Source organism: Orycteropus afer, unplaced genomic scaffold (assembly GCF_000298275.1).
Source record: "Orycteropus afer afer isolate SDZICR_OR568_19922 unplaced genomic scaffold, OryAfe1.0 scaffold00039, whole genome shotgun sequence".
Taxonomy (NCBI): domain Eukaryota; kingdom Metazoa; phylum Chordata; class Mammalia; order Tubulidentata; family Orycteropodidae; genus Orycteropus; species Orycteropus afer.
Window position 1 is genome coordinate 3,100,465 of NW_006921626.1, and position 15,866 is coordinate 3,116,330.

The 15,866-nt window shown below is 36.9% G+C and overlaps 1 protein-coding gene across 1 annotated transcript in view; it reads left to right on the top strand.

The window, feature by feature from the left end:
- MARK1 (microtubule affinity regulating kinase 1) overlaps window positions 1-15,625 on the top strand; it is a 123,454-nt gene extending 107,829 nt beyond the window's left edge. Inside the window, exons 15-18 of the mRNA XM_042780421.1 lie at window positions 1,238-1,402; window positions 3,226-3,480; window positions 11,181-11,225; window positions 15,271-15,625. Of these exons, the coding sequence (XP_042636355.1) occupies window positions 1,238-1,402; window positions 3,226-3,480; window positions 11,181-11,225; window positions 15,271-15,625 (820 nt within the window). The remainder of the gene's footprint in view (window positions 1-1,237; window positions 1,403-3,225; window positions 3,481-11,180; window positions 11,226-15,270) is intronic.
- Window positions 15,626-15,866: the final 241 nt, after the last annotated feature.

The window sequence follows — 15,866 nt, forward strand, 5'->3', positions numbered from 1 at the left end:
CCTACTTCCGTAGTGATACTGCCTCGGAAACCCAAGGAGGGGTCGCTATGAGTCAGGTTTGACTCGACAGCACATAACAACAACAACAACAACAAGAGAATTGAGGCCATATCAACTGGTTGTTCAGAACTATACAATTCTCAATGTGTTTTCTTTTAAATAATAATAAATCTGATTTATTATTATTTTAAAAAGTTAAATTGTTTCCATCATGAGTTGTAAAGACTACTCATCAGTATAGTACAAAAGGACAGGAAGCCTATTCTAATAAAACTGTATTCTCAGTTCCATCCCTAGTCACTTCACTAGAATGAACAGACCATTCTCACTTTTATTTCCTCTTCATTAATTAGTTACGGTAATAGGCATGTGAACTAAGTATTACCATAAGACATAAGAAGTGATCATTGTATCTTCATTGGACGTTAGACACTTCAGTCTAGAAAGATAGTTGGGAATTGATTTCTTACTTAATTTTCCTATACTAAATTCTAATTTTCAATTCCTTTAATCTGTAATAGTTAACCTGTTGATTGATGACATGAGCTAAAAATGTTTTGTTGATGTTTTCAGAGATGTATTATTGGTATAATTATGAATTCTTATTGAACTAATAATAGACCATGAACCAGAGCAACACCTCACACCAAACTGATTTTTGGAAAGTGAAAAATGTCTCCAGTCATAATCATTTTATCTGGAACTATCATATATCCACAAAAATAATTTCATACTTTCTCAGAGTCACATATATAGAGCACCAAACCAAGTGCTGTCAAGTCACTCACTGCTGTTAAGTCAGTTGTGACTCAGCAACCCCCCACTGGGTTTCCAAGGCTGTAAATCTTTACAGAAGCTAATTGCCCCCATCTTTGCTCCATGGAGCCACCTGGTGGTTTGGAACCACCTAACTTTTGATTAGCAGCCAAATGCCTTAATTAGTACACCACCAGAGCTCCTTTATGTAGAACAAATGTTTATGAAATCTTTTCCATGGATGGTACTGATATGTTCACCATGGAAGACAATGGCAAATTTTAAGTGTTAAACCTTAATGCTTTCCACAAGAATGTTATTTCGTTTGTTGTTAATAACTGTCTATTTCTGCCACTTATTTCAGTCATGAGAGGTGTTATTTAGTTTGTATTTTTAAAATTCAGGTTTTAAATTAGAATAAACCATCGTTTTTCCTCCTTTTTACCTTTCCATGGTCATCTATGCTGTTTTACGTTGAAAGCCTTACGGAGATGTCTGCGAGCAGCATGTCTTCCACAGGGTCTGCTGTGGCTTCTGCTGTACCCTCAGCACGACCTCGCCACCAGAAGTCTATGTCCGCTTCTGGTCACCCTATTAAAGTTACACTGCCAACCATTAAAGACGGCTCTGAAGCTTACCGACCTGGGTAACGTGCTGGTTGCATTTCATTTTATTGGTAAAGTATTTTTTAAAATATAGCACCAAGTGAAGATGAAGAGTAGTCTCCATCACATTAAGTTCGTTCTTAAAAGATTCAGTGTTTGTGGCAGGTGAAAAGCTGGACTGTAACATTAAGTAAGTACATGCTTTGACTCATAAATATTGCTCAAAATCTAAACTATTTTCTAAAGGATTTTTTTTTAAGAATCTTATTTTAAATCCATTTGGAAAGTAAAGTATTGCTGCATAATTTATCATTTAGATAAATTAAGATTTTTATGATTTAAAATAAACAATAAAAACAAAAATGCCAGGAATTGAGCTTTCAGGGTAATTGTCATAGCCCTTATTCTTAATAAAATTAGGCTTTAGTCCTCCTATCTATTAATAAAGCAGATGATCTCAGAGAGCCTTTTCAGGTATAAATATGAACTGTTTTCTATTATTTGTCTGCCTATTTTAGATATTTTCAAATGTAGGAACATCTGAACATTCTAATCCTTTGATAGTTAGGTTTGCTATTCATATTGGTACTGTCATGTAGCATTGTGCTATTACTGAGCCCTAAATTATACATGGAAAATTATTCTGTTCAGAAGCTTTTTGATAAACAATAACGTTCATGTTGCACATTTCTGAGTTGTGTAGTTAAGAGAATAGTGAGAATATATAGCAACAACAACTAAATGTGTGTGATTATGTGTGTATATGTAAGTAAGTATGTATATGTGTCTATATATGTGGAGATACATATATGTAGCTGTATGCAGATAAATATGTATATGTAAGTTTATACATCCATATATATTCATATATACAGTAAAGCACATAAAAACCTGTTGCTATTGAGTCAATTCTGACTCATAGTGACCCTATAGGGCAGGGTAGAACTTCAGCAGGTGAGTTTGAACTGACGACCTTTCCATTAACAGCCAAGCACTTAACCACTGTCCCACCAGGGTTCCTCAGTAAGGCGCATAGGGTGTACAAACATGGATACATCTTAGATTTAACCAAATATAGGGTAGATTCTATGGGTTTGAAGGTTTAGGACCATAGTCTTGTGGGACATTTCAGTCAGATGTCATAATATAGTACATAAAGTTTATGTTCCTAGTTTGGTAAGTAGCTCTGGAGTCTTAAAAGTTTGAGTGATCATCTATGCATCCAGAGAAAAAGAGAAAGAAGAAAACCAAAAATTCAGAAGAAACTATATGAACCATAACCTTACCTACCTTGAGACCAGAACGAGTAGAGGTGTTGAGCTACCACTACTGACTGTTCTGATCAGGAGCTTAATATATGGATCCTCATAGAATGGAAGCAAAATGTGGAACAGAACTCAGATTCTTAAAAAATCTAGACTTACTTAACCAGTTGAAACTGGAGGACTCCCTGAGACTATCCCCTGAGATTGTCTTTTGTCTAAATAACACATTGGCTTTATTATTTATTTTATGAGATTGGCTCATAAACTAAACAGTATGACTCAAGAAGGAAAAAAAGTAAAAGAGAGAGAATACTGACAATATATGCAGCAGCCCTGGTTTGGCATCCCTGAAACTGAGGAAGGGTTTATTCTCATGTCCCTGCTTCTGTCACTCCTTAATCTTTAATTACTGAATTTTTATAAAAGACATTTAATTTTAAACTGGTTATACAGTAAATACAGTTAGCCTATTCATCACATCCCTAACATGATGAACAAATAAAATATGCTCAAATAGAAGCAGTTACAGCATTTTTTTTTTAATTTTATGAGTGAAAGCTTTCCCTGTCATTATTCTAATATATTTTAATTTGTCCCAGCAGTACAACACAGAGAGTGCCTGCTGCCTCCCCATCTGCTCACAGTATTAGTGCCACCACTCCAGACCGAACACGGTTTCCCCGAGGGAGTTCAAGTCGAAGCACTTTCCATGGAGAACAGCTTCGGGAGCGCCGCAGTGCTGCTTACAATGGGCCACCTGCTTCACCTTCACATGAAACGGGTGCATTTGCACATGCCAGAAGGGGGACATCAACTGGTATAATCAGCAAAATAACATCCAAATTTGTTCGCAGGTCAGTACCAATGCACCATCAGGTTTTATTTCCTCTAAGAATTGTGAAGGAAACTCATTTTTTCTCTTTAATCTTTTCAGTGATTTCATGTCATTTCATTAGAACTGATCTTTTCAGAAATAAGAAGAAAACATTCAGGGAGACAGAAAGTCTTTTTCCTTAAGAGAGAAAAGAAGAGAGATAGGGAGAAAATGGAAAACATGAGAATTTTAAAATTCTGTAAAGCAGAATTGAAAAGATCAAAAACTTGACATTAAAATGTGTGTTATAACAAAAAAGATTTTTTTTTCTATTTAAAATTCCCTTGATATAGGAAAAAGAATAAAAATACGAACTTATATTTATCTTTCAGATAGTTGTCCTTATTGTTAAAATGTATTTTAATTTTTCACTAATAATATGTAGTTTACCCTTTTTTCTTTGTATAACAATCATACCTACTAGAATTGCATAGATTTCATATATAATTTTATATCTTAACAGTTGATCCAAAATAAAATACATAACTTCTAAAAAAAATAGTAAAATTCCACTGTTCTATAAAGTAAGTATGAATGTAAAATACACATTGATTATTGTTCTGGTTCCCTAGTGCTACTCTAACAGAAGACACCACCAATGGGATGGCTTGAAGAAACAGGAGTTTATTCTCTTACAGTTTGGAGGCTTTCAGTACAGCTCCAAAGTGCCAGGCTCTAGGGGTTGGGTGAAAGCCCCTCAACCTTGGGCTTCAGCTCTTCCTCCTGCTCCCAGCCCACTGAAGCTGGAGGCTTTTCTTCACTTAGCTGCTGGCTACTAAGGCTGACAAGCCCAAGGTTGACAAGTAGAAAGGCACAGTCCCAATGTTACCAAACCATATGGCAGGCCATTAATTCAAGTCCATTGAAAGTCCCAAGGTTGGCAACTTGGCTACATGCAGAGTTCAAGCGTGCCATTTGCTAGGGCCTGTTCCCCAAGGATTCTCCTTATGTACAGGAAGCAGATCACAGCCCTAATGCAGACACTCAGCTGCTTACCGTAGATTGCACCATGGAATTTAGTTGATTCCTTAAGGCCACTGCTAAAAGCCAGTATCTTCTCATGCTTAAGCCAGCATTAATTTAAAAAGAGGAGGGGTTTTGATTTTAAAAGTTTAAGTACTAATTGTACATTAAGCATTGTGCAAAGTATTTCTCTTCATCTTGCAATAAGAGTGTAGATTCTAAAGGAAATGGTGTAGTGAAAGAGTAGTGTACTGTGAGGAAAGAGGTAGAATGTCAAAGTTAAGAAAGTGCCTTAGAGATTGATCTGTTGGGAAGTGAGCATAAAGGATCTCTATGTAGCCGTTCTGGTAGCATAGTGCCTAAGGCACTTGACTGCTAATTAGAAGGCTGGAGGTTCAAACCTACCAGTCGCTCCTTGGAAGGAAGTTTGGGCAATCTACTTCCATAGTGATACTGCCTTGGAAACCTAAGTAGGGGTCGCTATGAGTCGGGTCCGACTCGATGGCACATAGCAACAACATGTAGCCATTCAGTAAGTATTTGGAAACCTGTTATATGCTAGGCACTTTACTGAGTGCTAGGATGGCCCATTCCTGCCAGCGAGTAACTTGTGGTCTTGTAAATCCCCACATAGCTGAACTGTTTTCCTCACTTGGCTCTTGATTTTCCTCCTACCTCACAAACTAGCCATTGCTTCTTGGGCTCCTTTGCTGGTTTTTTTTCAGACTCTCTTGCAGTTTTTCCCTAACCTTTAAATTGCAGAATGCCCTAGGGCTCAGTTTTAGACACATTCTCTTCTCTGGCACTCCTCACTTTCTTGGTGATCTCATTCAGGCTCCTGACATTCAATTCCTTTTTATGTTAACAACTCCCAAATGTATATCTTTAGCCCAGATCTCTCCTCTGAACTGCTGGCTCATTTTATCCAAATGCCTACTCAGCCTCTCCACTTAGATGTAAAATAAACTCCCAAACAGAATGTTTTCAAAACTGAACTCCTAGTCTTCTTTCCCTTCCTCATTCTTCACCATTTTAGATAACAGCAACACCATCCTTTAAGATTTCTAAAGCCATACCTTCAAGTCATCCTTGACTCCTCTTTTTCACATGTTGTTGTTATAAGGAGCTCTGGTGGTGTAGTAGTTAAGACATTTGGCTGCTAACCAAATGGTTGGTGGTTCAAACCCACTAACCACTCCACAGAAGAAAGATAGGACTCTGCTTCTGTAAAGATTTACAGCTTTGGAAACTCAATGAGAGTCACCATGAGTCAGAATTGACTCAATGGCAATGAGTTTTGGTTTTGTTGTTGCTCGGTGCTGTTGAGTCGGTTCCAACTCATAGTGATCCTGTGTACAACAGAATGAAACACTGCCTGGTCCTCAGCCATCCTCACAATCACTACTATGTTTGAACCTATTGTTGCAGCCACTGTGTCAGTCCATCTCATTGAGAGTCTTCCTCTTTTTCACTGACCCTCTGCTTTACCAGGCATGATGTCCTTCTCCAGGGACTGGTTCCTCCTGATAACATGCCCAAAGTGTATGATGTGAAGTCCTGCCATCCTCACTTCTAAGGGCCATTCTGGCTGTACTTTTTCCAGACAGATTTGTTCATTCTCTGGCATATTCAGTATTCTTCACCAACATTGTAATTCAAAGGCATCAATTCTTCTTTGGCCTTCCTTACTCATTGCCAGATTTCACATGCATATGAAGTGATTAAAAATACCATGGGTTCAGTCAGGTGCACCTTAGTCTTCAAAGTGATATCTTTGTTTTTTCTTTCTTTTTTTTTCCATTGTAATAGGGGTAAAAATTCAAATTGGTTTTCCATTCAACAGTGCATACACATTTTGTCTTGTGACATTGATTCCAGTCTCCACAGTGTAACAGCATTCTTCCCACTTCCTCCCTGTGTTTACCATTTTCTTCTGTCTTTCTTTCCTGTTCCTTCATGCCTTCTGAGGTTTATCCCAGAGCAAATACTGCCCTTTTGATCTGATATGGTTAGTTGTTCTAAGGAATGCATACCTCCCTGGTATTTTTGTTCACCTTGTAGTAGGCCTGTCTGTCATTTGCCTGAAAGTTGAGCCGCAGGAGTGAGATCAGTTCCAGGCTTGAAGAGTGTATAAAGGTAATAGTTTCAGAGGTTCCACCAGTCTCTATCAGACCAGTAAGCCTGATCTTTTTTATATTTTTGAGTTTTGTTCTACATTTTTCTCCCACTCTATCCGGGACCTCCTATTGTGATCCCTTTTGGAGCAGTCAGCCATGGTAGCCAGACACCATCTAGTTCTTTGGGTCTCAGGATCATGGAGGCTGGGGTTCAAATGATCCATTAGTCCTTTGGACTTATTATTTCCTTGCATCTTAGATGACCAGTCAGAAGCTTTTAAGACCCAAGTCTGTCCTTACCAAAGTAGAATGGAGGACATTGTCTTTGTGGACTGTGTTATGTCGGTTGACCTTAGTGTCCCCTGAAACTATGGTCCTGAGCCCCCATGTCCAGTACCTCATTCCTAAAGTATTTGGATATGGCTAAGAAGTTTTCATGACTTTGCCTCCTGGATATTCTACTATATTGATGGATATATTTGCAGCACATATAAATACATATGTAGACATATCCTCTGTCAAAGCTGTATATATTTGTGGAATACTGTTACATACACAATCCTGCAAAAACAGTAAAAAAACTAATCTATGAGTGGATATATAGATTGACACTCAAGCTGAACAGGGATGGGAGAGCTTTTTATATTTTAAAGAGATCTTTTGCTGCAAATTTGCCCAGTACAGTAAGTCTTTTGATTTCTTGACTGCTGCTTCCACATCAAATCCACCAGCATGGTTGTTGGCATTACCTTTATAGTATTTCTAGAGTCTGACTACTTCCACCACTTGCACCACTGTTCTAAAGCACTGTCAGTCTTTTACCTCCTAAGAGGTCTCCCAGCTTCTGCCTTTGTCCTCATGGTCTGTTTCAACAGTAGAAGTCTAAATCTTGTTACTCCTCAATTGAATACCCTCAAATAGCTTTCACTGGGTTCAGAAAACAATTCAAAGCCCTCACTGTAGACAGACTACAAGAACCTGCATGATCTGGCCACCCATTTCTGCACTGACCTCATCTTTTGCCACTCTTCCTCTTTGTGATTCTTACCAGCCAGAGAAGACACCCAACTCTCCTCCAGTACACCAGGCACCCTCTTGCTTCAGAATTTCTTACTTGATGCTCCTTTTGCCTGGAATCCTCTCTTCATGGTTCACTTCTTCACCATCTCGGGTCTCTGCTGAAATGCCAAAAGAGACTCCCCAGCTGCCCTATTTAAAATCATATCCTGCCTCCCACCCACACACACACACACTTCCTATCCCCTTTCCCAGCTTTACTTTTATCATAGCAATTAATACTACTTGAGATAATACATACACTTTATTGGTTTGTTTATTGCCTGTCTCCCAGCTAAAGAACAAGCTCTATGAGACCAAGGATTTTTTTATTTGTCTTGTTAACTCTTGAATCCCCAAGTCCTTGGAACAGTGCCTAACACAGACATTCAGTAAGCATTAATTGACTGAATAGATGAATAATGGGGAAGGCAGTTTGCCAACAAGGTAATAACAAATTCTGGTAAGTGTGAAGGAAGCAAGTCCATAGATAGAGAATGAGATTATGGTGTTGTGCGTCAGCCTGTGTGGGGAGCTAGCAGAAAGTTTCTAAAGTTCCATGATGTGCTTATTAAATTTTTAACAAGTATGTCATTTAGTAAGTATGGGACTTTTTTGTGGGGGCAGGGGGTAGGCGATTGGTTTGCTATCCTTTGTCAACTATTTGATGATTTTTCTTAATGTTATGATTTTATAGGTATTTTAATTAATTTGGATTTGTACAGGGAAGAGAAAAAAGCTTCAGTTCTCTGAAGTCACTTGTTACCAAGTGAACAACTTTGGTTTTACAAATATGTTCATGTTCATTGCAGTGCATAAGATATTCATTCCCTGAGGTAGCATTTTTGTAGTTTGAGGTTGGGCTGTATAAGATGCCAAAAGTGACTTGATGCAGGAGGACAAGCAAAGTATTGGTTTCAGTACAGAGAATAAGCCTGTTAAATTCTTTAGCAACTGACAGCTGGAGGCGCCCTGATGTTCTTGCATATGCAGCATATTCAACTTCTGGGGAGGGTTGGAGGTAAACTAGAGAATTTCTCAATGTTCAGGAGATACACCCACTTTATTGTTTAATATTATGAATCCATCTCTCAGGTTATCACTTCTTCCCATATGTCTGCCCTTCGTAAGTCCATCTTGGGTTCAAGTCCTGCCTTTTTCTCCCTCTCTCTAATGTGCCCAAAGCCTGAAGGAATGGAAACCCCACATTGACACCCCTGTGTGACCAACACCAGTACTTGGGGCAGGGCTGGCTTTGAGTGAAACTTGGAAGCCAAGACATTTCACATTTCACAGAATTTTGGGATGAACTATGTTGAATGCCAGTAAAGGTAAAGAGATGGAAAAAATAGGATCTCGCAGGATAAAAATAAAAGAATTTGGATTGTTAAACTTTACAAAGAAGAGACTAAAGTATAAATCACGGTTAATCATTTACGTATTTGGAAGCCATTATTGTGAAGAGAAAGCCAGTTAGAAGTTCTGCTTGGCCAGTGCAGACGCTATATGCTGAAATGACCACACAAGACCACTATTGCCTGCTGTTAGGAAAGAACATCACAATTAGGACAGTGTTTACACTAGAATCACCCATAAAGGGAGGGTATAGACTTACAGAAGTCTTTTAAATAGCATTTAGAGCCATTTGTTTTGGATAACTTTTATATAATCAATCTCTTTATAAATGAGTTTACATCAAGCTTCATTTTTTTTTAACAATAGCTTCACTCTCATATAGGGAATAATCTGATCAGTTCAGGCAGTTGTACTGCTGTATATAAGGTATCTGACTTTCTACTGGTTTTAAATGTTGGAGTCCTGCTACCACTGTATATGCTATTAACACCAACTGTGCCTTCTTGTATGCATCCCTATCTGTCTCCCACCACGGTCACTTAAAGCAGTGATACTGGGCTGTTAGAAGCAATTGCTAAGTAGCAGAAATTCTTCCAGCCAGTGTTCTGAGTGGCATCCAGGAAGGAAGGAACAGGGTGTGGACAACAGTGTGATGAGTCAGATGCTATTTCAGCAGGTATAGGCGCAGAAGTAGGCTCTCAGGCCCAATCCATGCCTAATGCCTAAAGTTCAGCAGCAATGGAATAGGAGTCTGCCAACAGTGATTTATTGGGCAAAAAGTAAGTAAGACAGAAAAGTCCCATGAGACTTAATGCCTCTTCCTATTAAAGGAACAATTTATTTATCTAAGCGGTGGAGTCAGCAGCATTACTGCTTTTCTCACCAAGTTAGTGGTGCATTGCCCTTCGATATATATCCGTACATCTACATGTAACTGAGAATGTACATTTTCTTTTTGAGCCTGCTCCAGGATGTTTTATTTATTTCAGTGCACTATAATAAAAATAGATTTGTTTAGGTGGAACTGAATTTTTATTCTGCTTCCCAGCGAAAATGCCAGTTATTAAAAATAGAAATTTAAGAATCCATCTGATGTGAAAATAAGCTTTATTATTCTTTTTAATTCAGATAGGAAAGTGGTTTTTGCACATTATGTTTAGCAAGCAAAGCATATAGTTAAAGCCCCTGACAGACATGAGGATTTCATATATTTAGCAATGGGTGACCAGTTGTTTTAGAGTTCAGTGTATGGATGTGGTTTATTTGTTTGTGGGGAAGAGGAGTGGCTCTTATTTTATTCCTGTTGTATTTATTGTACCTAAATAATGTGAAAAGTTTCTGGAGTGGTTAAAACATGTTGGTGATTTCCCCAGATATTTAATAATATTTTGTTCTTCTATCCCAAGCCATCTAATAATATATTTAAACTTTCTTATAACAGTAATACTTTTATGTATGTACTTAATTACACATAAATGGCTCAAATTTTCATATACTGCAAAAGTACTAATTACATTCAGCACAAGGACAATTAGTATAGTATTTTTGGGTTTTGGCTAGGTATTTCACAGGTAAATATTCAGGTAAGATCAATGTTTGTGTTTAAGATTGAATCCGTGTTTTCAGAATTGCCTCTTTGATAAGCTGTTGATTTGCTGTAATGTTTTATCATGTGCATGAATTGTTAGCATAATTTCTAAATTTATTTTTAGAAATACTTTTATATGTATTAAGCTTTATTTCTGACTACAGGGTTGATTCATATATTTCCTAAATTGAGCGACTACTAGAATTATATATAATAACAAATACGAAGTTAAATCTTGCTGTTGACAATTATTAAATAGTTTAAACTTTAGGTTGAAATAAACTAAACCAAAAGATAAATTATGACCTCAATAAATATTGTGGCTAGGAAATTGGAAATCATGTTTAAAAAAAAAAATCCTGAACTTTCACCTACCATCTCATCTGTGATCATACTCAGTAGACGCTCAATAAATGATGGTTGATGTGTGGTTATAATGAAAAAGATGAGGCGTAGTCTGAGACTAATTAATAATAGAAAAATGTCATGCTAGACGTTTGCTCAGCAAGTTAATTTGGATCATTGTAGATGTAGGTTTTCTTGATATATTTTTCAGTTTTTACTTTTATCATTAAATCTCAACCTTCACTTTGTTTTGAGGGATCCAAGTGAAGGCGAAGCCAGTGGCAGAACCGACACCTCAAGGTGAGGAGCCACTATCAATCCTTCGCCGCCAAGTCCCTGTATATGAACATGTACTTTTGAAATACTTACAGCACTTAATAAACATGAATAGAAATAGTAGCTAGATGTGTTTTTTAAAATTTTATATTGGTGTGGGTTTTCCTGATGTTGCCTAGCATTATAAATTAAGTTTAATTTAAGTTTGTATTTTTCAAACATTATTTTGAATTGTATTCTTTATAAAGAAATAGCCATTCTGTACTATAAAATATGTCTCAGCAAAAGTGAAATTAATAATTAAAATGTACCTTTTCTTATTATAACTAAAGTTAGTCTAAGTCAAATAGCACAGAATTTCTTAATGCTGAGGTAAGCAAATTTGTAAGGTTTAACTTTTTTTTCCCTGAATATATATCTTTATTTTTTATTTATTTTCAAATTGAGGTACAATTTACATGAAATAAAATGCACAGATCTTATGGAAGATTTAATTTAGTAAAGTTAAATACAATTTTAGTTGAGTGGTCAGTCATGGACCACATCTAAAACTTTGAGCCTGCTTTATGGTTTTTTGTCCTTTTTTTTTTTTTTTTTTTTTTTTGACATTTAAAACTTGTTGTATATTGTTCCTGAAAGTGGATCTCAAACTTGAGCCTGATCAAAATCACCTAGACCAATTGATAAACAGATTTCTGGGCCCACCCCCCAAGTTTCTGATTCAGCAGTTTGTGGTGAGCCTTGAGGTTTGCATCTCTATTGTTCCCAGATGATGCTAATGCTGCTCCCAGATGGTGCTGGTGCTAATGGCTTTAGAACCATCCTAGGGATGTGTTGGTAGTTGTGTTCCTATTTTATGAATGGGAAATTTCAGAAATGAGGTATTAAATTGCTTTCAGTGTACACAAGCATCAAGGGAGAAAATAAACCACAGACCTTGACAAACAGCTCCTCAGTGGGACAGATACCTTTGCTTCATTCAGGAAGGATTTTTGACCATCCTAACACAAATCTCAGATTTCATTTCTAGTTTTTTAATCATTTGAAATAGAAAACATAATGGACTTTGGAAAAACTTGAGTAAATATTCCCATATAGTCCTTTTTTAAAAATTGTACTATGTTAACATTTAGTCAATATAGTTGAAATGTTTCTTTATTGAGTTAAGTAGCTGAGTCACCATGGTGGGAGCCAAAGGGAAGCAGGAAAAATATTTTTAACTTTGTTCTACTTATAATAAACATGGAGAACTTTTGTTTTTAGACCCTCACTCCCTTGTTCATCACTTTTGAACCCCTCCTTATATCTCATCCTGTATTTCTACTAAATTTCTAATGGTGTCCTAGTACCTTGAGTGACAGCTAGTGTTACAACTAGCCTACCTGCATTTTTATCCATTTTATATGATGAGGCAATTTTATTAACATTCTAAGGATTTAATAACTGATCTTTTATGAATATTTACAAAGCATTTTTTCACATTGCCTTTTGTTGGGATTTTGTTTCCTTTTTGCTTTTGAGCAAAGACCTATTGAATAGGTCTCTATCAGGTACTTTGCTGGCCTTTAAATACTCACAAAACCAGATGGAAAGTATCCATTTTATAAATGAAGAAAGAACAAGGAGCATAGGTGGGATAGAACCATTTTGAATGAGGATCTCTCATTTCAGAAAGATGGTGTGTAAGGATGGTTAAAAGCACAGGCTCTGTTCTACTGTTCAGCTAGCTCTGGGACTTGAACTCTTTGTGCTTCCATTTCCTTATTCTACCTGCCTCATAGCATAGTTATGAGAGATAAAGAAAGACGTGATACACATTAGGCATTTAGAACAGTTCCTGGCTCCAACTAAGTACTTGGTAAATGTCAGCTGTATTAGTATTACTGTATCAGTATTTCCAGGAGCTTTCTACAATTAACATTATCAGTGGTAATGCTTTTAAGATGTATACAGAAAAAATCATCTTGTATGTGCCTGTTAAGGTCACTGGGTTTCCTTGGTAGAATAGAGGGAAAACTAGTCTTGGTTGAAATCAAGACACCTGATTTGTAGTCTTTCCGTTTTAAGTCATTAGCTCTGTGACCTTAGAAAAGACATCTAAGCTTTCTGCACCTCAGTTCTGTTTTTAAATTGAGAGCATTTAGTCAAGTAATCTCTAAAGTCCCTTCTAGTTCTGACATGCTGATTCCATAACCTACTTACACATGTGATCCTTCTAATAAATGACTCTTGTTGAGTTTACAAGCCCCAAAAGACCTCTGAGGCAATGACTTAGATTCACTGAGCAAAAAAAAAGAATAATGCAGAAGATAACAAAATATTTTCCATATTATTTAGCAATCTTTAGAAATTTATTTTCTCTACTTATATTTCCTTTATTGAATAATTTGCAAGCCTTGAGAACTCAGATACCACCTAAGAAAAAGAGATACACACACGTGCACACACACACACGTGTGTCCATTAATATATGTCATAATGATAAGATGTGTATATATATATGTGTGTGTGTGTGTGTGTGTGTATACGTGTGTGTGTGTGTGTATATATATATCTGATAGCATATTGCATATTGCCTAAGACATTTGACCGCTAACCGGAAGGCTGGAGGTTGAAACCCACCAGCCACTCCTTAGAAGGAAGGTTGGGCAATCTGCTTCCGTAGTGATACTGCCTCAGAAACCCAAGGAGGGGTCTCTGTGAGTCGGGTCCGACTCAACGGCACATAACAACAGCAACATATAGTTTGTGTAGAATATTATAAGGTCTTTTCAAAATATATCATTTCTTCCTTAAATATATGAAATGAGATCAGTTAAAAGTTAAAATTGAAACATCTACATTACGATAATGATTCATCAAATTACACGCTCTTCTATTTCATGATCTATTAATTTTACCTTTTATATGATTATTTGATAGTTTTTATGGTCAATATTATTTATAGAAGATAGGCAATAAGCTTAATTCAATGAGGTTGATTCATTTAACAAATATGTGTTACTCATCTGCTTTGCGCCAGCACAGTTAAAGATGCCTCAAACACACCAGTGAACAAAACAGGCAAAAAAAAATCTTTGCCCTCCTCTAGTTTATAATTAAGTGAAAGATTCAGACGATAAGTAATAAACATAAAAATAAATTAATTAAATAATATATTAGAATGTGATAAGTGTTATAGAAAAAAAAGTAGAGTCAGGGAATTGGCCATGCCTGGGGTAGGACTGAGGGTGTGAATGGGTGGTCAGGGTAGGACTTGTATAGAAAGAGACCAGATATTTGAAAGAAATGAGAGAATTAAGCCATACAGCTGTCTAGGGGGAAGAGCATTCCTGGCAAAGAGAAGAACCTATGCAAAAGCCCTAATAAGGCCAGAACGTAATCCAGTGAGTTTAAGGAATAGCATGGAGACAGTTGTGGAGGAAAACAGCAGGAGATGTGGGGTAGGGGGTAGTATTGGAATGTAGGTCATGCGAGGCACTGCCAACTATTTTAAGGATGCCTATGAGTGAAATGGGAAACCATTAGAGGATATCAAGGAAAGTGCCATGACCTGACATTTTTACATAATTGCAGTATAGTATTCTTTCTCAAGAATTATCAGTTATAAATAATTCTCTGTCTATAGTCATTGCTACTATCCTTGTCCTGAGTCTTCCTTTTACCCAAAAAAGGCAGAAAAAGGACATTTTTCTTCATGTTTCAAAAATACATATTTGCAAGCAGAATGTTAGTGGTCTCTCTTTTGTACAAAATGGAAAATGGAGAATCTGCTTTCACACTTTCAAGCAGACATCTATTAGGAACTGAAAAAAATACTAAGTTCTTCACTTTCAGCTGCAAACTTATTTCCCACAAACCAATATAATGAAGAAAGTATGCTATTTTAGAATGAAGATATTAATACAAGTCAGAACAGATGGCATCCTGGAGTCTGATTTTGTATCTACCTGAAGGTAGTCTGCAAAATGGATAGCTTATTAGGCACTGAACTTGAATTTTAGGTGTGTTTTAATTTCTTTGCTGGAGGCACATTTTTTCATTCTTTCCTTTTGTCCTCTTCTTCCAGAAGTACATCAGGGGAACCAAAAGAAAGAGACAAAGAAGAGGGTAAAGACTCCAAGCCGCGTTCCTTGCGGTTCACGTGGAGTATGAAGACCACTAGTTCGATGGACCCCAATGACATGATGCGAGAAATTCGAAAAGTGTTAGATGCCAATAACTGTGATTATGAACAAAAGGAGAGGTTTTTGCTTTTCTGTGTCCATGGAGATGCTAGACAGGATAGCCTCGTGCAGTGGGAAATGGAAGTCTGCAAGTTGCCACGGCTTTCACTTAATGGGGTCCGCTTCAAGCGAATATCGGGGACATCCATTGCCTTTAAGAACATTGCATCCAAAATAGCAAATGAGCTTAAGCTGTAAAGAAACCCAGATTTACAGAATCAGGGAAGATACATCTATATATGAGGTACCGTTTTTGAATGTACTAGTAATGCCGAATGTGATTGGCCTGTGAAACTCCCTGTGTAGAATTTGCCCTTAATGCAATAAGGTTATACATAGTTACAAACTGTAAAATTAAAGTCAGTATGAACTATAATAAAATTCTGTAGCTAAGAGACATAGGTTCACATGTACAGGTAAGTATACTGTGTATTTCTGT